The 25,996-nt window shown below is 45.2% G+C and overlaps 1 protein-coding gene and 1 long non-coding RNA gene across 2 annotated transcripts; one reads left to right on the top strand and one right to left on the bottom strand.

Annotated features, from left to right (window-relative positions):
• Positions 1–870: 870 nt before the first annotated feature.
• HHIPL2 (HHIP like 2) lies at positions 871–25,392 on the bottom strand. Its single transcript, XM_005608019.4, has 9 exons — positions 24,440–25,392; positions 20,925–21,577; positions 19,891–20,034; positions 17,459–17,790; positions 16,463–16,589; positions 9,514–9,659; positions 5,106–5,187; positions 2,212–2,294; positions 871–1,494 (listed from the first exon to the last, which is right to left on the bottom strand). Exons 1-9 carry the CDS (start codon positions 24,767–24,769, stop codon positions 1,118–1,120), a joined length of 2,274 nt encoding a protein of 757 aa, XP_005608076.3. The 5' UTR covers positions 24,770–25,392; the 3' UTR covers positions 871–1,117.
• On the top strand, positions 1,488–22,075 carry LOC138921512 (uncharacterized). Its single transcript, XR_011434155.1, has 2 exons — positions 1,488–2,105; positions 21,014–22,075. It is a non-coding gene; the product is annotated as an uncharacterized lncRNA (long non-coding RNA).
• Positions 25,393–25,996: the final 604 nt, after the last annotated feature.

Genomic DNA, 25,996 nt, shown 5'->3' on the forward strand with positions numbered 1-25,996 from the left:
AGTCTTCAGAAAATGATGAGCGGTGTTTTGCATCTTTCATCAACACAAAACAAGAGAAGAAGAATTGAAGAGAGGTTTGATGGATTGAGATCCGGTTAGGTTAGGGTACCCTACATATGGAGATGGCTAAAGAAACAAATAGAGTCTGTTTCTTTGGAAGTCTGAAGAATCTGTCCAGGGCATGTCCCACCGTACTAAAGCAGAGATCACATGACCCCTAAAAGTCCTTACAACCCTGGCATTTTATGTTTTTGTTCTCCTTAAATCAAGTTGCCTACGCTGTTCTGGATGCTATCGGGATGTGGAGAACTTCTTGAAGACACGATCATTTCCTCTCTTAGCTCTTTCCTTCCTCAGATACCTGGTTAAAAGCCACCAAACCCCCCTCGAGGGCCCTCGAGGGAGGCAGGTGCACAGGAGATTGACAAGGCCATTCGTTCAAGTCCAGCTCCAGGTTTCCCTGTTCCCTTGCTGCCGTGGTCAAGGGCAAGTCGCTGTCCTCGAAAGGCCTCGCTTGCCTCCTCTTCAACAAAGGTTATGTGGCTACGCATAAGAAGCAAGGGTTTGAGGTTTCAGATAATGTGTATAAACTTGGCACATAACAGGTGCTTGAAATGTAAATACATTTAACTTGCTATTTGCCAGGGCAAAATAGTGGGCCCTGGAGGGACAGAACCTGCCCTTATTCAGCCTGGGGCAAAGAAGATGACCAGGAAAGAGGGACTTCCCTTGGAACCCTGTCACTACAGGCCTCCTCTTAGACCCAGGATGACGCATAAGAGTGAACTACGGTTGTTAGGCAAACCGGTGAGGCACGCCAGATTTCTTAATGCCAGACAAACATCCAGGAGATCAAAGGAGACGTGTCCGTTTGAGCAAGAGTTGATTTATTCCCTTAGGTCATAGGCATTTACAAAACAAAATAGAGACGTGCAGGTTTACAGACTAGTGCATACAATCAGCCAGGTGCCCTGGCCACGTGGGGTTTGGTCTCCCCGTAGAAGCAGACAAAGAGCATCCGTTGAGATAGCAAGATAGCCCGGGAGAGGACAACCACAGCAGCCCTAAGCCAAGTTCTCTCCGACCGCCCCCGCCTCCACCCCGGCTTCCCACACATCTAAGGTCCCGCTTCAGCAGCCGCAGCTTCCGCAGGGCGGGGTGGTCCTCCCCTCGCACGTCCCCTGGTTGGCCACCTTGACAGAAATGGCCAAGGGACACTTCTGCCAGCTCGCCTGCGCTGGGCCGACTGGCTCAGCCTGCCACTGCGGGGCTTCTCGCTCTTCTTCCTCTTCCCCTGGGGGCCTGGGGACCACACTCTGGCTCTCTTCTTTGCACCAGGCCCTGGAAACATCTTCCTGCGTCTTGTGGGAGAAGCCGGCTTCCTGGAGGAGCCTTTCCGAGGTGAGGCCCGGTCTGGACGGGAAGCTGAAGTTGCATTGGAGAATCTTCTAGCAGCTTTCTCTGATTGCTCCTTTAGTAAGTCCAAGACCGTCTCTGGGAAACAAGCATTTAATTAGTGAGAAATAGAAATCCTGTACCTCTAATTAAAGCACCATCCAGGAAACCTATGACTGCATGAGGGTTCTTTGATATAAATTCCTTTGAAATTAATATTTTTTAATTCCCTTTCTGGTCTTGATCTAAATATTACTTTTTTAATTGGGTCACTCCAGTGAGTCGTAACTCTGGAATAGCCCCCTTAAGAGAGTACCCGCCTCTGTAAGTCTCTCCTGACTCCCACCCTACCCTGAGGAAGAAGTCCTCACTCTAGGGGCCTTCCCAGGCCCCCAGACATCCTTCCAGACCAGAACTGCCGAGCAATATCTGTTTCTTTATTTGCCGCAGTACCCGCCTGGCTCTCTTTGACTCTGAACTCCTACAGGTCAGATTCCCTGCTGCATCCCCAAGATTCAGCACAGCCACTGCTGCAAAGTCTGTACTAAATGAATGATCCAAGTGCATGAAGGAGCACATGATAGTGGACTGAATGAGTGAATAGAGGACAGCGGGTCACCGTGGAAGCAGGGTGCCCCCACTCGCTCTATGTGCAGAGAAGTGCAGACCGAGGCACGAGTTACGGTGCTCGTGCAGAGGGTAAGCCTCAGGTAAGAAACGAACACCTCCCACCGGGGGGATCCTAGCAGGTTTGCAGAGGGCACTGGGCCCGCATCTCCACACCGAGGCCTGAGCCTAACACAGAGGTGGACTCACTGGCGAGCGGCCTGAACTGGACCCGCTTGCTCTTGGTATTCACCGGCACTGGCTTGTACTTGCACTTGCCTGGCGGTGCTCGCCTGAAAACAGATAGGAAAAGTGAGGACACAAGACCTTCAAGATGAAACCAGGAAATCAAGGTCACTGGAAGGCATACATTTGCGAGAATTGCGTTCAGCCCTCCGTTATCCATGGGGTGGGAGAGATGTAGCAGGAAATATGCGATGAGCTCAGATGGAGAGGAGAAAGGGCACGGACATCACAGGGACACGGCAGGCCCTTGGCAGACAGGGTCGTGAGGGGGTTAGGGGTATGGGCAGGGTGACTGATAGAACTGGGTTCAAATCCTGGGGTCCATGGGCAAGTAAACCTTGCTAAGTTTCCATTTCTGCATCTATAAAATAGAAAACATAATAGTACGCGTGCTTGCAGGGAGGTGGTGAAGATTAAATGAGAGCTGTGTACTTGGCACACCAGAAGTGACTGATAAATCGCTTTAAACAAATGTTTTAATGAGATTTAAAAAAAAAAACACTTGGGAAAGTGCCCAGCACATAACAAGTACTCCAGAGATGATGATCATCATCATCATCATATGATGATACAATGATGATGATGATGATATGATGATGATGATGATGATATGATGGTGATGATGATGATATGATGATGATGATACGATGATGATGATGATGATGATGGTGGTGGTGGTGATTCCCTTTCAAGAGAATCCCTTCAAGAACTCAAGGCACAGCCCCTTAATTATGTACTTATGTAATGCCAGCCCCTCTGCCTAGTAGTATACTAATTCTCAAACTGCTGTCCCTTGGGCACATCTTCCGAAATAAAGGGAACTTGGAGACCAGGAGTGCTCCCACTATTCAGAGCAGAGCTGGAACTTCCCCACCAGTCCCCACTGCCACTTCCTCTGCCTTGCTCCAACTCTGTCTCTCGTTGCCATCACCCCCATCCTGGGTGAAAAAAAAAGTAATTTTATTTATTTAACGAACACTTTTATAGCGCTTAGGTACTGTACTAACACTTTATAAATATAATTCACTGAATCTTCCAATAACTCTGTGAGGTGGGTGCTATTGTTATCCTCATTTTACAGAGGAGAAACTGAGGCACACAAAGGTTAAGAAAGAGACACAAGGTCACACAGCTCGTTGGTGGCAAAGCCAAGATTCAAACCCAGACTCCAGGGTCTGTGAATCTAAAAGAAGAGCGGGAGGAAAAGATGGAAGGGAAAAACTCATACATAAATCCACTGCTCCTCAGAATGCTGGGGTGGGTGCGTTTAGTGCAGAGACTAAGCAGGCAGAGCAGAATCTGGGTCCGCTGCTACAGAAGCTTAAAGGAAGTCTGTACAATTCAATGTAATTATAACCAAACTGAATGGGAGGAGGTGAAATGACTTTGACCCACAAAGAGAACTGAGTTCCTATCATCGGCCCACTCTTACTGGCTGTTCCTCGGGCAAGTGATTTAAGTGATCTAGGCTCAGTCACCTCATCTGTAGGTTGAGGGTCTGACCTGCCTCGCTGGGATGCTGTCAGTGTTAAATGAGAGCCTGCATGTACAGCACCTAACACAGAGCTTGGTCCACAGAGAACTCAATCCAGGTCAACTTGAAAGAAAGGTGAATGCGGAAGGATGACCTCAGTGAGAAACAGGCTTTACGGATGCTTTATGAGTGACCTCTCATGGCTGCTCTTGTGATAGAGGGTCTAAATTATCCCCCAACTAAATCAGGAAACTGTCAAAGGAAAGGAAAATAAATTCATACAGGAAACTGTTCGTGGAAAGAGCAGAACCCCCACCCAGGCATTATCAGCCGCTTGAAGCGCGTTAAAGACCCTGGGTTTGCTCCAGCCCTAAGCACAGGAGACATGCACGGATCAGACCCAGTAGTGGGGACAACCCAGTACCTGCTTCACCCCTTGGCAGTCCTGCACCAGCTCTCAGGAGAGCCCCCTGGGCGCAGCCTCAGGCACTGAGGCTCTTCCAGGAGTTTCTGAGAACACTGAAACCGAGAGCCCTGTTGCCAAATGGAGCTGAGCTGGGCCTGGCTCCTGAGCCCTGACCAGCTGCTGGACCTGTTCACCCAATGTCTTCTGACCCCAGATATGCATAATGTAAGCTTCACAGGGAAGTTTTCCTCCATGGGTCTATCTTCAGGTGGATTCGTGGAGAGAATTTCCGGCTTTGAGATAAACCCAGTGCACTGCCCAGAGCCCTCCAGATGGCTATGCTGCCTCACCTCCCAGGCGCAGGGACGGACCACACACTCAACAGCCTCACAAATGGGAAGCTTCCCAGTATTGTGGCTTTGGCCTGATCATTTGGAGGTTGGTTAGGCTCTGAGAGAGGTCGGCAAAGAAGCAGAAGGAAACAGCATAGTCCACCAATTGAATAAATGTGGCCACTGAATTCCAGGAAGGGTTGGATGGAGACCCTGAGAAACCTGACACTTTAAGATATTTGCCAAAGACCCTGAGACATTGACCAAACCCACAGGATAATGCTGCAGTATTTACTCAGGTGGTCAGAGGTGTACACCCGTTGTCAGAGGATCCCAGACAGAAGTTTCCAGAAGCATATTTAAAAAACAAAAACAGGAGCCACAGGTCCAGACTAGTCATCCTGAAAAGGCCCAAGATCCTCGTTTCCAACCACAAGGAGACCATTTCCCAAATCTTCCATAATTCCTATAGAGGCATTGTCTCACACATTTTTTTTTTTTCCCAATCTGCTTTTCAACTAAAGTGAAGATTGGCTTCATTGACAATTTCTGGTAATTTTTGGGGGGTGAGGACTGTTTTATGACCTGCCATGGAGATAAGGACTGATAAATATGCACCTGAGAAGAAAATGAGATCAAATCTCACCTTGATGGGTCAACAAACTTGTAAATAGATCCGTGTGGGGCGAAGGCACTTGGGTAAGAGGTGGCCAGGAAATAGAGCTCCCCTGAGAAAAGAGATACAGGCAGTCAGTAACAGGACATGTGGCACGGAGCTGGATACACAAAAATCACCCACATGCGGTTACAGCCCTGAAATGGAGTGAGCCCCAGGAAGGGAACCCTAAATCCTGATTGACAGCTAGGCCTTCACTGGACTGTGAGCACCTTGAGAAGGTCCATGTTTGAGCCCCCAAAGACTGGCTCAGCGCGTGGCCCAGCAGAAGTGCGTTTCTGTTGATGTTCGTTGAACCCAACGGGCTTCTCCTTTATCATCTCTTTGCTCTCAGAAACTTCACCTCAATGAACCTCCATTTCCTTCCTCAACCCTTTACTACTGATAAGGATTCTCTGTGAACCCCTGAAATGGCCATCTACTGGCTGAGGCCCATCGATTAGTCACTTTCTACTGCCCCTTCTTTAGTCCGTTAGTTCCTCCGCCCTCCCCCAAGGCCCCCCAACTCTCCTAGATTTCCACCTTCTTCAGTCCTGGGGTTCCTTAGTTCCCACAACCCTCCCCACTCTTCAGTCTCTCCCCTTGGTCTTCTCCACACCCCCCAGAAACCACCTCTACCTTCTGTCTCCTTCATCTTTTTAGAAGGGGCTTCTGTTTCCTCCCATTTGCTCCTCCTGTGCGAACTCCAGAAAACCTCATTCCTTTCTCACAGTAACTACCTCATTCCACCTCATTTCGCAGTTACCTGTGAGGGACGGTCTTGTATAGGCCTTATGAGCCCAGCTTCAGAGGTTAGGTAAATCTCAGTTGAATTCTGATAACACCAGTTCCCGCCTGTGTGTCCCGGGCAACCTCTCCCCCTGTGTAACCCTCGTGTTATTTATTCATTTGTAAAATGAGGATAATAATATTCACATGATTATTAGGTCTTCAGTTAGAAAGCGTTCGGTAATTGGCAGTTACTCGTACTCCCTTATCTCTCTGCTCCTTAAGGGCCAGGGCTGTGACTAACGGTTTTGTGAACCTGGGGCAATGTTTGTGCCATTGCGCTGAATTTAATTCATTTGCTGCTGTGTGCTTTACACACGCTCTCTCCCAACTTTCTGGAAGGAGATGTCCACCAAACTGCAAATGGGAGAAGCCTAGAGCTCTAGACATCTCTGGGTTATTTAAACCATCTTCTTCCTTGAATTTGCAGAGGACGGTGATCAACACTGGTCTCGTGCTGAGTGTGAGGCCCGAGGTCTTTGCACAGCCCCACACACAGAGGGACAGCTGCCTAATGAACGCTGGTTTTGTGGACAGTCGCCCCCCCTTATCCATGGGGGATATGTTCCAAGACCCCCAGTGGATGCCTGAAACCGCCGACAGTACTGAACGCTATATATACTATGCTTTTTCCTATACATACGTACCTATGACAACGTTTAATTTATAACGAGCACAGTAAGAGATTAACAACAATGACTAATGATAAAGTAGAACAATTATAACAATATACTGTAGTAAAACTTCCCCTAGATCTCAGCAACCTCAGCATACAATTTTTTTTCTTTCCTTATTAAATCGAGAACTTTCACCTATTCACTTAAAGGAAGCACTTTCTGGCTTCTCTTTGGCACATCTGAATTGCCAGCATCACTCCTCTTGCACCTTGGGGCCCTTATTAAGGGAAATAAGGGTTACCTGAACACAAGCACTGGGGTACCACGACAGTCGATCTGATAACCTAGACGGCTACTGACTAAGGGGCGGGTAGTGTACACGGTGTGGCTCCCTGGACAAAGGGGCGATTCATGTCCTAGGCAGGATGGAGTGAGACTGTGTGAGATTTTATCACGTTTCTCAGAATGGCACGCAATTTAAACTTATAAACTATTTCTGGAATTTTCCATTTGATATTTTTGGACCATGGATAAGGGGAGACTATGGTATCCTGACAAATTATATTTAAAATCTTCCCCTAGTAGGGGGTCTGAGGAGTTAGGATACACCCTACTCTAGAGCCAGTTAGCCCCTCTGATTGGAAACCCCAGGCACCATCCAAGCTGCTTCTACCATTAGATAAATGAGGTGTATGCCAAGTGTCTGCATGTGTTACGGTCGCCCTCATGCAGGGACCCCTCCAAACCAGGCAAAGAATTCCTGGTCTGAAAGGAGAACTGAAAACCCTGCCTTGCTGTATATTCCCTACACATGCCTACAGTTATGTAAACTGTACGTCCTAAACATGCCGTAGACGTCCCATTGGATTTTTAGGGGAAAACAATGCCAAAAATGAATTTCATCTGTCAGGTCCAAGTGACATTTTTTAAAATATATTTTAGGGCAAAAAAAACACACGCATCAGAAAACTATCATCTGCCATGTAAAACAAAATGCACGCAAGGTGAATTTACTTCGAGCGGCCCTCTTGAGAATGTGCTTCAGTGACTGACATTCAGAAATCCAACCCACCAGAACCCAGCGATGGGCAGCCCCACACCCGCCACTCACTCCGCAGTCATTTATTGACGCCAGCTGTCGGATAGAAGAACTCAGGAAATGAAGCGCAGCCAGAGTGGGGGCAGAGCTCTCTGGTGCAATTAAAAATGACTTATCTAAAGCTGGTGACTGGTAATAAAATAATGAAATCATACTCAGATCTAAATATGTCTGTGAGTGGGAAAGACTATGACACAAGCAGAAAATCTGAACCACTCTGTGCAAAAACACAGAAGCGAGCAACTCTGGAAGAAAATAACTTGCCTTGGGAACAGCCTCCCCGGCTTCAGGGCTGATCTTGGGCAGCGGGTGGCATAGGAACACCTTGGCAGGTCCACTCCACACCATTCAGCCAAGGACACTTAGTTTTGTTTGCCAGATGACTGGTATTCAAAAACTGCCTGTTTTCTCCTGTGAGAAGCCCACAGGCACAAAAAAAGCAAACCAACAAAGCCAGGGTTTCTGGGGCCTCCTGAAAAGAAGCAGGCCACAGCAGCAGCCCAGGGGTCCTGGGCAGGCCTGCTTCTGGGAGGCTCCAGCCTCCTTGGGGTGCCAGGCTCCAGGGGCTCCAGCAGAGGAGAGACCCCACCAGGCCTGTGGCTCTCAGATCATCCACTTTGCACTGAGCATCACCCTGCCAGCCTGTGGTTTCTCTCCTTTTTTACGTGTTTGGACTTCCAATTTGGAAATCACAGAGACTTTTCTCTATTAAGAACACTCCAATTTTCCAAAATATCCTCTGCTCCTCTAAAATAGTCATCTCAAACTGTGTACTCATAAGCTGGCTGAGAGGAAAGGGTCCAGGAGCCAACTGGATTGCTTCATGTCCCACTCAAAGGTCTCCCCCATGGCTCAGAGTAGAAAGAAACCCAATCTTTAGAAAATCTTCAAAGTTCCAGTTTACACTTATAGAGAAGCCTAGGTCTGGAAGGGACCCTGAGAGATCAGTTTATTCTCTTCCTGCCTCCAAGCATGGCTAGATGCAGAGCCGAATACCGAAAAGATGGCAGGCCCTGTCCACACTTATGTAAAACAAAATAACATTTTAGCTTTCAAAAACATAACTTGTGTAAAGCTGAAATTAAAAATCCATTTTCTGATTATAAAACTTGGGGAAATTTATTAGAGTTGAGTCTCTCTCTCTCACATATATGCACACATGCCTTTCTTTGCTCCGCTCTGAGAAGTGTGATAAAAGCTCGCTCAGTCCTGCTCTGTCCCACCCGGGACGTGAATAGCTTTAACATATGCCTAATCTGTCTAGTGAGTAGCCTTCCACCTAGCGAGCTGCCCTTTCCTCAGATCTCTCAGGAAAGAAAGTCTCTCTTGTTCATTCACAGCTGTTGCCTCACACACCCTTGGCAGGGCAGGAAAGAGCCCAGCCCAGCCAGTGGCTGATCTTCAGAGGTGCTCTCTCTCAAGCAACACCAGCAGGATAAACACCCACCGTCCATTTGGTCTGCCCAACTATTGGCCCTGTGTACGTTCCTGTAATTGCAGACTAGAATAAAATCAGGAAGGAGGGGGCACGTGCCAAAGGATTGAAAAGACCCAAGTGTAAACTTTGATCTGTCCTGCACAGTGAGGTGAGCAGCAAAACCAAGAAAGGCAGGTTGGCATATTCAATCTGTTTCCTCATTGGTGAAACGAGCATAATAATTACATCATGGGCTGTTGTGATTACTAAATAAGATAAAAAATGGAAAGTGCTTAGAACAGCATCCAGTACCTTAAACAAAGTGACTAAATGATAGTGAAAATAGAAGTGGCAGTTGCTATTTAAATAACAATAACAAAAATAGTAATAATAATTATAAGAAATGTTCAGTTCCCAATCCCTGAGGTTACCTAAGTTCCGGGAAGCAGAAATAGAGTAACTTGGTACAATGGTTACCTGCTTCGTCTTCGGCAAAGGAGATGATGAACTTGCTGTAGGTGCTGATCAGCCCTGGGAAGGCGCAGGTCTTGGTGCTGCCCAGGCAAATGTCCTGTTTCTTCCATTTCTTGGTTTTTCTATCTTCCTGCAAAGCCATAAGTCGACTAGATGAAAAGTAAAACCTTATATTTTAGGAATCCATCTTTCCACCTTGCGGGATATTTTTCTTCCTAGAATCAGGGGGTTCTTGAGTACGAGGACTGGGTCTCCCACAGGAGAGCAATAACTAGCTTCTCCCAAGAATCAAAAAAGCTACTCCAGAGCCTCAGTCACCCACCTGCCCCAGAGGGGGAAGGGCATTTTCTATTATAGGAGGAGTGTGGTGCCCTGTGTAAGTTGCACCACTAAAAAAGACGAATGTAATTTTTATTAGTTGTGTGACCTTTGGCTAGTTTCTCAACATCTCTAAGCCTCAGTTTTCTCATCTGTAAAATGCAGAACGGTAATAGAATTTACCATGGGAGAGAGTTGTGAAGGTTAAATAAAATAATACACATAAATATATCACCAATGTGCCTGGCATAGAATGTGGGCTCTAAAACCAATAGCTATTATTATTATAATGTCTCTGTAGAAGCAGATAGATGCTTCATATCCTTCTGTCATCTTTCTGAACTAAAACGGGTTTTTAGAAGAAAAGGGAAAGGAAGTTGGGCAAACCCGAGGTGTCACCTGAAACATTTTATGGAAATGGGGATGCCCAACCCCAGATGATTCTAATAAATATGTTTCAATTAAATCCCAAAGATCTAACAAGTGATGATAAAGGAACTAGCCAATTGCTAACTCTACCCCACCTGTGTAACCAAGAATTGCAGCATAAAAATATCAACATCCTTTTTAACTAAGATGGGGTGACAGGGATCGGATTTACCACCCCACCTTAAACAGTCAAAAACTTAGACAAAATAGAATGGTGGTGGTCTAAAAGACACTGGAGATCAGACAATGGAGGACCATGTTCCCTAAGAGATGGGAAGTAAACAAGGTGAGCCCCACAACTGTCCCAGCTTACTACCATGAGGGAGTCTCTAGCTCAGGGAGGGAAAACACAGACAGAGCCTAGCAGACTCCTTGAGTTGAAAAGACACACATGAGAATCCAGGAAAACCAATGCAGGAAGAGTCTGCAGGGCAGATATTTGAGAGAAGAGAGCTGCACAGAGAAGGGACTCCCGAGATCTGCAAAGTGTCCCCCTCAAGCATCCATCGGCATACTTCACAGCAGACATATGTGAGGAAACTACTGAAACAAAGGAAAGAGTGAGAAAGAAACCTACCTGGCATTTACTCAGGGTCAGGAATACTGTAAGTATAATTTACAGGTCAGTGGCGGAGTTCTCAGGAAAGGCTTCCCTCAATATTGAGAAATAGATAGCTCTAGAATAAGCATCGCATTGGTCCTGCATAACAAATATTAACAGCAAGACTCAAAAGGATGAGATCATCTCCAAGTAACTTAATTGTGTCCCAGAACAAAGCTCAACAATATTTATAGGAATTCAAAGATATTTGGCACCCACAAAGTCAAATTCACAACGTCTGGAATCCAATAAAAAATTACGAGGCAGGTACAGAAGGAGGAAAATATAGCCCATAATAAAAAGAAAAATCAATTAATCAAAACTGACACAGAATTGACACAGATGGTAAAACCAGCAGACAAGAACATTAAAACAGGGATTATTACTGTATTATGCATGTTCAAAAAGTTAAGTAGAGACATGGGAGACATAAAAAAGGACCCAAATCAAGTTTCTAGACATGAAAAATAGATCTGAAATTTAAAAAAAAGATACACACTGGATGAATGAATGGCAGATTAGATACTGCAGAAGAAAAGATTCATGAAGTGAAGACATAACAATAGACTATCCAAAATGAAGCACAGAGAAAAAAATTTTAAACATGAATAATTATCAGTGAGCTGGGGGAAAACTTTAAGTGGCCCAATATACATGCAACTGGAGTATCCAAATGAGAGAAGAGAGAGGGAGTTGGGAAACAGAAGAAATATTTGGAAAAATAACCCGCAAAAATATTCCAGATTTGATGAAAGTGATAAACTTACAGATCCAATAGGTGCAACCAAATCCAAGAACAAGAAATATGAATATAACTACACCACAGTATATGATAATGAAGTTGCACAAAACCAATGACAAAGAGCAAATCATAAAAGTAGACAGAGGAAAAATGGCCCATTAAATATGGAGGAACAAATACAAGGATGACAGTAGACTTCTCATTGGAAATGATGCAAAGCAGAACATAGTGAACAATGCTTTTAAAGAATTAAAGAAAGAACATGTCAACAGAGACTTCTATATCCCGCAAAAATATCTTTCGCAAATGAAGGGAAGGGCCAGCTGCAGTGGCCTAGTGGTTAAGTTCAGCACACTCTGCTTCAGTGGCCTGGGTTCAGTTCCTGGGCATGGACCTACACCACTCGACTGTCAGTGGCCATGCTGTGACAGCGGCTCACATACAGAAAGTGGAAGATTGGCAAAACATGTTAGTTCAGGGAAAATCTTTCTCAGCAAAAAAGAGGAAGATTGGCAACAGATGTTAGTTCATGGCAAATCTTCCTCACGAAAAAGAAAAAATGCAGAGAAAATAAAGATGCCAGTGTGGAAAGAATTCAACACCAGTAAACTCATTTTTCAAAAAATGTTAAAAGAAGTTCTTCAAGCAGAAGAAAAATGATATCAGAAGGAAATATGTGTCTAAACAAAGGAATGAAGGGTATTGGGAATGGTTGTATTCGTTTCTCATTGCCACTTTAATGCATTAAAGCCACAACATGCATTTATTCTCTTACAGTTTTGGAGGTCAAAATTTTGAAATGGGTTCCACTAGGTCAAAATCAAGGTATTGGCAGGGCTGTGCTCCCATTCAGAGGCTCTAGAGGAGAACCCATTTCCTTGCTTTTTCCAGCTTCTGGAGGCTGTCCTCATTTCTTGGCTCATGGTCCCATATCACATTGCCTTTCCTCTCACTGCTTCCATTGTCACATTGCCCTCTATTTCTTCTGTCTTCAAATTTCCTTCTTACCTCCTTCTTCTAAAGATACTTGTGATTAGATTTAGGACCCACCTAGATAATCCAGGATAGTCTCCCAAATCATATCCAGTATGTTTTGAGACCATAGTCAAACTAAATTAGAAATCAATGGCAGAAAGATCTTCGGAAATCTTCAGATATTTGGAAACTAAATAACACACTTCAAAATAACTCATGGGACAAAGAAATCAAAAGGAAAATCAGAAAATTATTTAGCTAAATGAAAATGAAAACACAATATATCAAAAGCTATGGGATGTTGTTAAAGCAGTGCTTGAGGGGAAATTTATAACACCAAACATGCATATTAGAAAAGACGACAGGTCTCAAATCAGTCCCCCCAGCTTTCATCTTGAGAAACTAGAAATAGAAGAGCAAATTAAACTCAAAGCAAGAAGAAGGAAAGAAAAACAGTGTAGATCAATCAAATAGAAAACAGAAAAATGATGAAAAAAAGTCAATGAATCCAAAAGCTGGTTTTTGACAAGATCAATAAAATTGATAAACTTCTAGCCAGACTGATCAGAAAAAAAAGAGAGAGAAAAGACAATATCTGCAATAAGAAAAGTGGCATCGCTATAGTTTCCAAGTTGGTAAAGGATAGTAAGGGAATATTATGAACAACTTGATGCCAATAAATTTGACAACTTACATAAACTGGACAAATTCCTTGAAAGGCACAGACTATCAAGGCTCACTCAGAAAGAAAGAAAGAAGCTGAATAGACTATATCTATTAAAGAAGTTGAATTTGTAGTTAAAAGTCTCCATAAGGAAAATTTCAGAGGACTTCTGGTTTCCAGTCCAGCATGTAAGAAGCTTACCACTTCAAACTGAAAAGTCAACAGCTCTTCTTAGATCTGTAAGGGAAGTGAGAACACAGGGCAAACCACTGCCCCCAAAATTGGACAGACAGACAGACAGGCAGATACAGAGAATCACAACTTACAGAAACCCACAAGCAGAAAGTGACACAGAAATCCGTGCCATGGTTGGAAAACCTAAACTATAATTGGCAAATTGCTGGAAGCTCCGTGTGGACAAGTCTGAGAGTTAAAAACTCCAGGGGTGCCCAGTCACAGGGGTCCTCACACTTCTGTGACTTTTCTCTCCTGGAGCTGGACCAGGTTCTCATAGAAATTATCAGAGAAAAATCCCCTCTTGCTTCCCTCAGGGGGAGGGTAAAAAGAACCATTTTGGAATACACCAGCACTTTCTGTTCTTCTTAACAAGCATCTGCCCTCAGTAGAAACTATTTAACTCAAGACTAACATGCTGGGATTTCATCAGAGCCTTGGAAAAGGGAACTACCCAACTCCAGCCCAATCAAGCCATCCTGCCCCACCTAAGTGTGCATGGGTCGGGGGAGAACAACTGAAAAACACTTGTGAAGCTCACAGTCCAGTAGCACAGGCTCACTAAAAGACTGAGACCTAATCATAGGACTATAGGACACTTCCTCTGCCCCTACACTTCACCACCATGTTACTAAAGCCTCAAGTACAGTAGTTCCTCTTACCCAGTACATGATGTCTGACAATCAAGAAAAAATTACAAGGCATACTGAAAGGCAAAAACACAGTTTGAAGAGACAGAGCAAGCATCACAACCTAACTCAGACATGGCACAGATATTGGAATTATCAGACTGGGAATTTAAAACAACTATGATTAATATGCTAAGGGCTCTAATGGATAAAGTAGACAGCATGAAGGAACAGATGAGCAATGTAAGAGGAGAGATGCATATTCTAAGAAAGAACCAAAAAGAAATGCTAGAGGGGCTGGCCCCATGGCCGAGTGGTTAAGTTTGTGTGCTCCACAGCAGGCAGCCCAGTGTTTTGTCGGTTCGAATCCTGGGCACGGACATGGCACTGCTCATCAAACCATGCTGAGGTGGCATCCCACATGCCACAACTAGAAGGACCCACAACTAAGGATATACAACTATGTACCGGGGGGCTTTGGGTAGGAAAAGGAAAAAAATAATGAAATCTTAAAAAAAAAAAAAAAAAAGAAATGCTAGAGGTCAAAAACCCTGTAACAGAAATGAAGGATGCCTTTGGTGGGATTATTAGTAGATTGGACATGGCTGAAGAAAGAATCTCTGAGCTTGAGGATATCTCAATAGAAACTTCCAAAACTGAAAAGCAAAGAGAAAAGAGGACTGGAAAGAAAAACACCAAAACACCCAAGAACTGTGAGACAACTACAAAAGGTGTAACGTAAGTATAATTGGAACGTCAAAAGGAGGAGAAAAAGAGAAAAGAACAGGAAATATTTTAAACAATAATTACTGAGAATTTGCCCAATTTAATGTCAGATAGCAAATCACAGATCCAGGAAACTCAGAGAACACCAAACAGGATAAATGCTTTAAAAACTACACACAAGCATATCATAGTCAAACTACAGAAAATCGAAGATAAAGAAGAAAAATCTCAAAAGAAGCCAGAGGAAAAAGAACTTTACGTATAGAGGAGCAAAGATAAGCATTAAATCAGACTTATCCTCAGAAACCATGCGAGTGAGAAGAGTGTGGAGTGAAATATTTAAAGTGTTGAGAGAAAAAAACCACAAACCTAAAATCCTGTGCCTGGTGAAATTATACTTCACAAATGAAGGAGAAATAAAGACTTTCTCAGATAAACAAACTTGAGGGAATTTTCTGCCAGTACCTCTGCCTTGCAAGAAATGTTAAAAGAAGCTCTTTATAGAGAAAGAAAATGATATAGGTCGGAAACTTGAATCTACATAAAGAAAGGAAGATCATCAAAGAAGGAACAAGTGAAGATAAAATTAAAACTTTTATTTTTCTTAGTCTTAATTGATCTAACAGCTAACAGTTTGTTCGATATAATAATAGCAACAATGTATTTGATATGTATATAATATAATAGCATTATTATATAATATATTAGTAATTATCATATATTATATTGATAATTATATATTTATTATATATTATATTATATATAATTATTACATACTATATATATTTATGTATGCTTATATATAAGTGAACTGAATGACAATAATGATACAAGAGACAGGAAGGAGGAAGTAGGATTATTTTGTTATTAGAAGACACACAATACCCATGAAGTGGTATAATGTTATTTGAAAGTGGACTTATATTAGTTGTAAATGTATATTGCAAACTCTAGGGCAACCACGAAAAAATTTTTTTTTCAAGTAGTATAACTCATATGCTAAGAAAGGGGAGAAAAGAGAATCATATAAAATGCTCAATTAAATCCACAAAAGGCAGAAAAAGAGTGGAAGACAAAAATAGGAACAAAGAACAAAGTCAACAAATAGAAAACAGTAATGAGTATGGTAGATATTAATCCAACTATATCAATAATCACTTTGAATGTCAATGATCTAAATGCACCAGTTAAAAGACAGAGATCGTCAGAGTGGATCAAAAAAGAAGACAAACTATATGTTGTATACATGTGACAACCTTGATGAATTTCACAGATGTTATTGAATGAAAGAAGCCATACACAATACAGAGTATGTACTATATAATTTCATTTACATGAAGTCCTAGAAGCAAAACTAACCTGTGATGAGAATGGTTATCTCTGGCTAGTGTGAGTGTGTGTGTGCATGCGTGTATAAGAAAGGGGTTGTATTGCCAGGCAATAGGCAAGAAGGAACCTTCTAGAGTGATGGAAGTGTTCTGCATCTTGATATGGTGGGTGGCAATATGAGGGGATACATTTGTAAAACTTCATCTAACTCTGCTCTTAAGAGATTGCATTTCACCATATGTAACCTACACCTCAATAAAAACATTGAAATCAAAAAGAGACAGGGGAAATCAATCTTTCCTTACCCACTCATGAAGTCCCCAAAGATGTAGAGGCCATTGAGGTTTGGGGATTCACACCCACGGTAGACATAACCTCCAGTGACTGACTTCCCCACCGTGTGGCCATAAGCATAAATTGGCAGAATGTCATCTGTCCAGGAACAAAGAAAGAACAAATGTCGTGGCTGAAAATTGGGAACTTCGAGGAGGAAGAAGGGGCCTTTTTAATGTAGTTGCCGGATTGAGTGGAGAACATTTTCTCTCTTGGTCTTGACAGGACAGGCAGCCAAGTGAATCATGAGTAAAAATCATTTATTTTTCTCAACAGACCAACCATAATATTTGCGAGCTTCCCATTTGCCTGGCCTCTGCCAGCAGAGAGGAAAGCAAAAATTCTCCCATCTGTAAGTCAGCGACCTGGAAATCCACACACCTAAATTTTTCCTCTAGGTTTAAACAGCAGATACTCCAGTTTAAGGATGTGGAGTATTGTGAGGCTCTGTAAAACTACTTTGTAATTTAGAGGACAAAAAACGCTAAGCAAAGGTGATAAAGTGAGAAAATTGGAATTTTAAGGCAAGTGGAGTTCCTAAAGCATACCTTGGTTATTGATGTTTAGGGATTACGCTATTTCTTGACTGCATATGGAATATCATTTCAGTGGGCTATCCCAATTGGGAAATAAATAAAAATATACAGCCACCAATTTTCCTCTGCCAGCGGTTCTTAAAATAGCATGCCTAAAAATCACGTGGGTAATTTATTTAAAATATACATTCCTAGGTCAATCCTGCTGCCCTAATCCACCCAAGATTCAAATCCATTAGGTTAACAAGAATTGCCCAAGGCGTTCCGGGTCCCAGTGGCTGGAGGACCACCCTGAGAAGCACTGTCGCACAGGATACAAACAAAAGCACTTAAACACCCACAGAGTAGGACTCTCCCACATTGTATCCCCCCACCTCCACCTCCAACCCACTTAACTCATTCAAGAAATCACCCAGAGAGCTTCTTACTTACCCAAAGAGGCATTATGACAAAGTTTTGTGTCGTAACATTCAAACCCTTCCTTGGCCCTCCAGCCATAGTTCCCGCCTTTAACAATGATGTCCACTTCTTCAAACCTGTTCTGTCCCACATCCCCACAGAACATCCGGCCTCGGCCCTGGCGCGTGGAGGGGTCCCCTCGGTCCACGGCACAGCGCCACATGTTTCGGATCCCATAGGCATAGACGGCGGGGTGGGCCCCTGGCTCAGAAACGAACGGGTTGTCCAGGGGAACTCTGTACCGCTTGCCGTCAGAGCCCGCCCTATTCACATCGATCCTTAATACTTTTCCCAGGAGGGAACTCCTGCAAGAAAGAAGGCCAGGGAACAGGCACGGGGTAAATCACCAGAAGTGGAATTGCTAGACCCTATGCTGGTCCTATTCTTAATTTTGTGAAGCGTCTCCATACTGTTTTCCCTAGCAGCTGCACCATTTTGCATTCCCACCGACAGTATACAAAGGTTCAAATTTCTCCTCATCCTGCCAATTCTTGGTGCCTTTGGGGGTTTGTTTGGTAATAACCATCCTAACAGGTGTGAGGCGATATCTCATTGTGGTTTTGATTTGCATTTCCCTGATGATGAGTGACATTGAGCATCTTGTCACGTACCTGTTGGCCATTGCCATGCAAGCTAAGTTCTAGAGATCTGCTGCACAACGTTGTCCCTATACTGAACAATATTGGATTGTGCACTTAAGATTTTTTAAGAGGGTAGATCTCATGTCAAGTATTCTAAGGAAAATAAAATAAAACAGCACAGGACTGGAGGAGACTGCCCACGAGAGCCTACTGATAGTTGATCTCAAGAAACTGCCACGAATCACATGGGGAGACATGATATACACATATGTACATATGGATGCGTATGTATATATGTATACACACACACACGATATATGCATATATATATATATATATATATATGCATATATATATATATACTTCTCAATTTTTGGCTCAAAGAGATCATCCTAGGCAAAAGTTTGATGCAGTTCTGACCCGTGTGATCCTGAGCAAGTTAAAACTTCAATTTTTTTTACAAGGGGATGGTTTAGTCTAATACTATGAATTTTTTTTTTTTTTTGAGGAAGATTAGCCCTGAGCTAACTACTGCCAATCCTCCTCTTTTTGCTGAGGAAAACTGGCCCTGAGCTAACATCCATGCCCATCTTCCTCTACTTTATATGTGGGAGGCCTACCACAGCATGGCTTGCCAAGCAGTACCATGTACGCACCTGGGATCTGAACCGGTGAACCCTGGGCTGCCGAGAGGCAGCACCGCTGTGCCACGGGGCTGGCCCCCAATACTATGAATTTTTAAAAGCGGCTGGTTCTAGTCTTCCTCATACAGCAATGTGGTCAGTAGAAAGAACAGAGGCTTTTGAGAGGCTCTGCCAATGACTGTGGTCTCTGGGCCTCAGTTTCCTCCTTTGTAAAGCAGGGCAGAGTAACACTACCTTGCAGTGTGGTTGTGATGTAAAGGTTAAATGAGTTATTGTGTAGGCAGCATGTAATGCAATTCTTGACACACAGTAGGCATTTGACAAATGTTAGCTCTTTATTATTACCAACTTTAATATTTTTATTACTAGAGATAATGGGAGCCAAGTGCTTGCTGCATGCAAAGGGCGGGTCACGTGACCTTTATCTATGCAGCACAGCCTGAGTGGGCGGGACAGCCTCACTGGGCTCCACGCCAGATTGTCTGAGTTTGAATTCTGGTTCTGCCACTCACTTGCTGTGTGACCTTGGACAAGTGACTCTACTCCTCTCTGCCTCTGTTTTCTTGCCTCTAAAATGGCTATCCTAATACCTACACTTCATAGGATTCATTCATCCCACACATTTTTAGGAAGGGACTCCCCGTACCAGGCACTATTGTAGCTGCTGTGGATACATCAATTAACAAAATACACAAAAATTCTTGCCCTTGTAAGTTGTTAGAATTGCAGTCTGGAATACACATAAGGCATTTAGGACAGCAACTGACACACAGGAAGCATCCCATACATATTAGCTGTTATTAACTAATTTCTCGCGTGTTTCCAGGGCCTGGCACAGTGCCTGGAACACAGTGCTCAATAATCTTGTTGAGTTGAATTGAATTGGATGGTCAGATCTCGGAGAGGTAAATAATGTCCTGTTAATATATATTAAACATTCTAGGTGTAGGTGTCGTCTCTACATAGCCCTGTGAGAGCAACATTGAGCATCCGTAATATTAGTCACTGCCTGAAATCTATAGGACAGAAAACCAAGCATTCCTCCCATTTGTCTCAGCAGAGGGGGCTACACCACACACTAAGTGATTTGAGTGGGACCCTCTGCAGACTCCATCTCAGCAACAACGTTGCACCAGGGGCTCACCCTAAAGGGCAGGGGCCCAGCCTCCATCCAGCTTACTTGTTCTGAGCATTTCCAAACTTGCCGAAGGGATCCCCAGCCTGTCCTCCATCCCCAGTGAATATGTACATATAGCCATCCAGACCAAAGAGAAGTTGTCCACCATTATGATTTGAGGCTGGTTCTTCTATCTCCAAGATGACCCTGGAAGGAAAAAGAAACCGTGCATGAGGCTTTAATATTATCTGAAGCTGCATCCTCCTGAGACCTCCAGCAATGACAGCCAAGTCAGCCAGGACCTGCTTCAGTTTCCAAGAATCACAAAGCAGTATCTTTGGGGCTCTGAGACCTCCTTGTTTCCTAGTACGACTGCTTCACGGATCATTTTTCTTTCATGTCATGACTTCATGAGCTGTAGACACAACCAGGATAACAATCATCCTTTTCTGGGGTTTGGCCTTACTCTCTGCTGTACCAGAACTCTCAGTCCCTTCCTTTGAGCAAACTAGCAGGAGTTGGTCTATATCAGTTCTTCACGCTCTTTTCAATCCTCCAATTTGTCTACATGGGAAAAGAGAGACAAGACAGAGAGGAGAAGAGGGAAAAAAGGCAGAATGGTAGAGTGGAAAGAGCATGAGCTTGGGGTCATGAACTGCGTCCTTCTGACCGTGCACCAACAGCTTGATGGCCTTATGCACAGCTTCCTTGGAGGATGAGAATTCCCACGTTCAAGGTAAAGGTCCTAGGATCTAATGGCCATGCAATAATCAGAGGTAGCTCTTTTGTTAGTACATTGATATTATCTATAATCGTTTCTCAAACCCTTGTGGCCACTGGCTTTTGCTTACCTTCTGTAAAAACAAGCAAGCATGGGTCTAATTAGGTAACTGTAAGTGAAGGCTGTACCCTGAGAAGACTCTTGACTCAAGAGGTTAACTTGGCTGTCCTCATTAATCAACAATGACTCTTTGGTCAACGTTATAAGCTGATGGCTCTAAAACCAGGAAAGTTCCCCCTACATCATCCCAGAAGACCTGATTGGCATTATTTTGGAGCACAGTACAGAGATGCAGATTCTCATGGGTATGGCTCACCTCTCTGATTTTGGGTCAGCTTTGTTGGGATCAGCCCGAGAAACCTTCATCTCACTAATCCGGATCTTTTCTACCTTCTTCTTGCTCAGGCACGAATAATAAATATAGAACTTGCGGTTCCGGCGGAATCTGGGATGAAAAGCCAGCCCCAAGAAGCCTCTCTCATCCCCAATCCATGGCGTGGTCAACACAATGCTCTTGAGGTCCAGGAAGGGTTGTTCCAGGCGACTCCCATCAGGCAGATAGACCCACACCACCCCCACCTGCTCAGCCACGAAGAAGCGATGAGTGCCATCCCCAGCATGGACCATAGAAACGGGGTTCTTGAGCCCATTGGCCACTTCAGTCAGGCAGAGCTGCAGGCAGCCCTGACGGTCCTCAGTCACCAAACCCAGGTTGCGATTGAGATGGTCATTCCTCAGGATGTTAGGGAAGCAATAGTCCTTGTCAGGAAGGTTGAGGAGGTGGCAGAAGTGGGCACCATTCTTTTCGTGGGACTCCTGGAGGCGACGGTCATTGGTCAACAGGGAGATGGCGGAGTGGCAGTTGGAGTGGAATGCAGAGCAGTAGTCAGAGCAGAGGCCAGGAAGATTGCGGAGGGGCGTCCGAGGGTTCTCTGCGTCGTAGAGGTGGGCTGCATAGGGTGAGCACTCCTAGAAAAGAAAAGGAGTTTCACTCTCAGTAGTCAGCCTGGCCACAATGGGACTGGTCCCAAGTTTTGAGCAGGCAGAAGGAAAAATGGTCTAGGACAGAATCAGGATTCTGAAGTTTCCCTTGCTGACTGCTGGTAAAGCTCTTTTCTGGGACCCAAACTTTCTACCCAGGAAGGCAGAAAGGGGTAGGGGGAAATCTCTCATATTCACTATACAGCTCTATCTAGCATTTTAACTTGGTTCTTGACACATAAAGTTTTCTTAAACAATGAATTTTTTTAAGAGATAGTATGTACCAAATTTCTCCAATTTTCCCTTTATCGTAAATGCTGCATCTGTAAGATTTTATTTCTTTATAGAAATCTGAAGGAATCCGGCAAAGTTTTCACACTTATTAAATCTGAGTGTTGGCTACATAGTGTTAATTATTTAATTTTCTGCGCTTCTCTATATGTCTGAAATATTTTACAATTTAAAAATAAAAATTATCAAAACAGACCCACGATGCATCACTCTCAGAGATTAGGCATCTGGTAATTTCTTCACTTATTTATTTAGAATATTTAAGTGTTTAGTATATACAAAGTGCCATGCTGGGAGTGACGCAAACTTGAATTACGACTATAGGGTCACACTGCTGCTCTTTACACCAACATACAAGGACTGCGTGCCAGAAGCAGTGTCCACTACTCAGATCTTCCTGAACTATAGCATTTTTTAGGAGGAAAATAGAATATTGGAGGTAGACAGTCAACTCCCAATAGTAATGGAAGACAGAAGCAACTGAGATTAGGAAAGGAAGAAAAGCTGGTTTTAGGGTAGAGCTTGGGGCTGTGGAATAGAACAGGGTCCATTGGCCCAGGACCCCCTTTTGATCACTGACATCTCTCCCAGCATCACTTAACAAAGGGACCTGAACCATTTCTCAGACGTATTTGAGTTCCCTGGTCTCTCCTATCGCAACTCTGATTGCAGATGGCAGAGCAGGGAAGAGGGGAAGCAAGCGCCCAGAGATTCTCAGCGTCCCTCCCTGGGCTGTCTGTTTCAGTTTAGGATACCTGTCAGAGCTGCTGAGCCACTCTGAGTCTCACCTCATTGATTCTGTCCATTCCTGGGGAGGGGGAAGAGGAGAGGGAGGAAGACAGAAATAAGCATGAAATACCAGGGAACACAAGGGGGCTGTGGAAAATCACCACCACCGTGGCACACGCTGACACAGCAATTTAGAGTTTGCACAGTTGCTTCTACCTAATTAGCTCAGTAACTGTCACTTCTCTCAGAAAGCTGAGGCTCAGGGAGAGCGTCCACTCTGCAGCAGGCACTGTTGTCTGCTCCAGGGACGGGGATGCAGTGAGCAATATGCCCAAAGGCTCTGTTCTAATGGAGCTGAGGCTCACCTGAGGTCAGAGTGCCATTAAGGGAATGGGCCAGTGCTGTTATGACTCTACTTTGGCAGGTGTGATCAAAACGGCACAACACTTGGAGCCTCCGCATTTATGCCCCGGCACTGACCTTGGACAAGTCCTTTAGAACTCCTGATTCCTCATCAGGAAAATGGGGGTGACAATAACTGCCTGCAGAATCATTGCTGGGAACATGCATAGGGGAACAGAGAGGGAGGGCTTTGTAAATTTTAATAAACAGACACATGTAGATTATGCTGATTTCTCGAATCCCTAAAATAGGAGAGCTGCGGGATTGGGCTTTCTGAAACCTCACGGAACAGGGAAAGGGGGAGGGAGGAGAGAGGGAGAGAGGAGACATTTTTACCAGGGAATAGTTCAGAAATTAATAGTCTCAGTGTTGCTCATAGGAGCCCAGCTGCTGCCCAAATGTTTATCCCAGAGTTAATTCTCCAGCAAATGGCCAGGGGTGGTGCCCGAGGTGACAGAATGGTGCCAGAGGTGAGAGAGTACAGCCTGGGGCCATGTCACCCGGGTGGCCAGCCTCTGTGCCAGGCTCTGCTGTATTCCCTGCATGGGGAGTTGGGATGGCCAGAGCGCTCCCGAATCGTGGCAGCAGGAAAGCCAAGTAACCGCGCTGACATGCCCAGGAGGGTCCCAGATCAAAGGTCTGCCTGGACCTCCTGCGTCTCCCCCAACACATCGTTAGAGCTCTCCTCCCCATGGCAATCGCTTTCATCAGCTCTCCAGTGCTGACTCTTCCTTGCACCCCTGAACCCCTCTGCCCACAAAGGCCGTGTGTGCAGCCCGCACATGGCATGGCTTCAGGCTGAGCTCAACTGAGGTGATGCCTGCCAGGGATGTGGGTTTTGGCTGGTGGAGAGCCAGAAGCAGAACCTCTGTGAGTCACTGCCACTCCGCGGCCTGATGCTCTCCCGGTCCAGCTCTGAATGCTGGGAAGAGCCCCCCAACCCCTGCCACCACCATCATCACACCAGAGACCCCCCTGGGACAAATGACCCAGAGGAGGACTGGAGCTCGGCAGATGCCACCACTCCCTCCACGCACTCTGTAAACAGCACAGGTGCGTGCTGTGCCTGGCTCTGGGAGCACTGCAGAGAGCACCCAGACAACGGCTGCTCGGAGAGCTCCACGAGGAACACTCATGTCATTCTCCCCGGGGTCTGAGAAAGCAGCAGAGCCAGCAGAACCCAGGCGAAGAGCTATGGGAAACCAGTGGAGACCCACCTCAGCACCTCGCCTCCACGTGCCTGTCCAGAGCCCAAAGCTCTATGGTGAGGCAGCCGCAGGTGAGCTTCTAAAGGGCTGGGTGCCCAAAGAGCCGTCCCCCCAGGACCCACGATCTAGCCCAGCACCCCGATCTGCTGCACCTGGGAGGCACTTTTCTAAGCCAGCCCCCTCACTTCCCCACAGGGTTATTTTTTATGCTCAGGCTTACCTGGCAAAGAATGTCTTTAATGTAACGGCCACACAGCTCGTGGCCCTTCAGATCGAAGTAGTCCATGATGTCCTGGTACCGGGCAGCGATGCGGTGGTCCTTACGCTGGTCACAGCAGCCGAAGGACTCATAGTCAGAGCAAAACTGGAGATGCAGGGGAGGCTTGAAGGGGGGCCCATAATCCAGGCACTGCGGGTGCCCCTGCAGCAAACCCATCTGGCCCAAGAAGAATGTGAGGCAGAGGCAGAAAAAGTGGGAAGACATAGGGAGCCAGGGGGCCTGCCAGGGGAATATGGGGGGATCACCCCTAGGAATGGATCTTCTGAGCATTCTGGCCCGGGGAACACTCAGGCTGCTGTGTTTGCTCAGGTTGGCTTCCCTACTCTGTGTTAGCTCCCTCCCTCTCCCCACCCCTCCAGGGTTTTTTCTTCCTTCCTTCTCCTCCGCACTCTCACCAAGTTCACGAGGGGGTTTCTGAGCAGTGTCCCTTCTGTAGGCTGGCTAAGTGTCTCCTGTGAAAGCAATGAGAGATGTCCCTCTCCCTCTCAATCCCCTAAACGTGAAGCTGGAGCAAGTCCTGACCCCCGCTGCTGAGTTATTGGGGACTGCTTAACAAAAAGGTGCAATGATGTCAATGGCAGACGTACTGTGATTCATTAAAACCGCGAAGAATTCCTGCAGTGGAGGGGGTGGGGGAGACCAGGAAATTCACACTTTGTTTATAGTTTCTTCACAAGCTGAGCTGCTGGGAATACCGCTTGTTACGTGCGCCCAGACATCAGACCGTGAAAAGCAAGCCTCCAGCGTTCCTGCAGTGCTGAGAGCTGAGGTGTGGATCTGGAAGACGGTGGGGAGGTGGGGGGAGGCGGAGCTGTACTGGTTCCCGTGATCCAGAAAGCTGTGCATTTGGAGTGGAAGGAAGCGAGGACAGTGTATGAATCTTGCATCCACAGGAAGCAGCAAGGAAAGGACAGAGGGGACAATGAAGAGGAGGGAGTGTTGCCCGGAGAAAACAAGGAGTCAGCAAGGACTATTGGGACAATTTCATCAGGAAGCACAGACCATCCGGATTCTTTATTTTCGCCAAATATACACTGGCTTTAGGGGCACTCCCCCTCACCTACCAGAAGTTTCAACATTAGTATTTAAGAATGCATTTTGTGGGCCTGCCCAGTGGCGCAGCGGTTCAGTTCCCATGTTCTGCTCCCCGGGGTTTGCCAGTTGGGATCCGGGTGCAGACACGGCACAGCTTGGCAAGCCATGCTGTGGCAGGCGTCCCACATATAAAGTGGAGGAGGACGCTCAGGGCCAGTCTTCCTCATCAAAAAGAGGAGGATTGGCAGCAGTTAGCTCAGGGCTAATCGTCCTCACAAAAAAAAGAAAAAAAAAAAAAGAATGTGTTTTGCTTTCTTTTGTCTCTTGCCCATACTGTATGCTTAATAAATATTTCTTGACTGCTTGGATGAAGAACACGGAGTTTCAAACTCACACAGCCTCAAACCCACTTGGAGTAGTGAACAGAGGCAGTGGCCCGCAGGGGACATTGGTATCCAAGCT

Source organism: Equus caballus, chromosome 30 (assembly GCF_041296265.1).
Source record: "Equus caballus isolate H_3958 breed thoroughbred chromosome 30, TB-T2T, whole genome shotgun sequence".
In the NCBI taxonomy this organism is placed as follows: domain Eukaryota; kingdom Metazoa; phylum Chordata; class Mammalia; order Perissodactyla; family Equidae; genus Equus; species Equus caballus.

What these genes read in the sequence shown, in the direction of transcription:
- HHIPL2 (XM_005608019.4), bottom strand. Translation starts at nt 24,769, where the DNA reads ATGCTCAGAAGATCCATTCCTAGGGGTGATCCCCCCATATTCCCCTGG. An exon ending in GCTGACCCAAAATCAGAGAG is followed by an intron (nt 20,035 to 20,924) that starts GTGAGCCATACC and finishes TTTTCCTTCCAG; the next exon opens with GGTCATCTTGGAGATAGAAG. An exon ending in TTGTCATAATGCCTCTTTGG is followed by an intron (nt 16,590 to 17,458) that starts GTAAGTAAGAAG and finishes GTTCCTGGACAG; the next exon opens with ATGACATTCTGCCAATTTAT.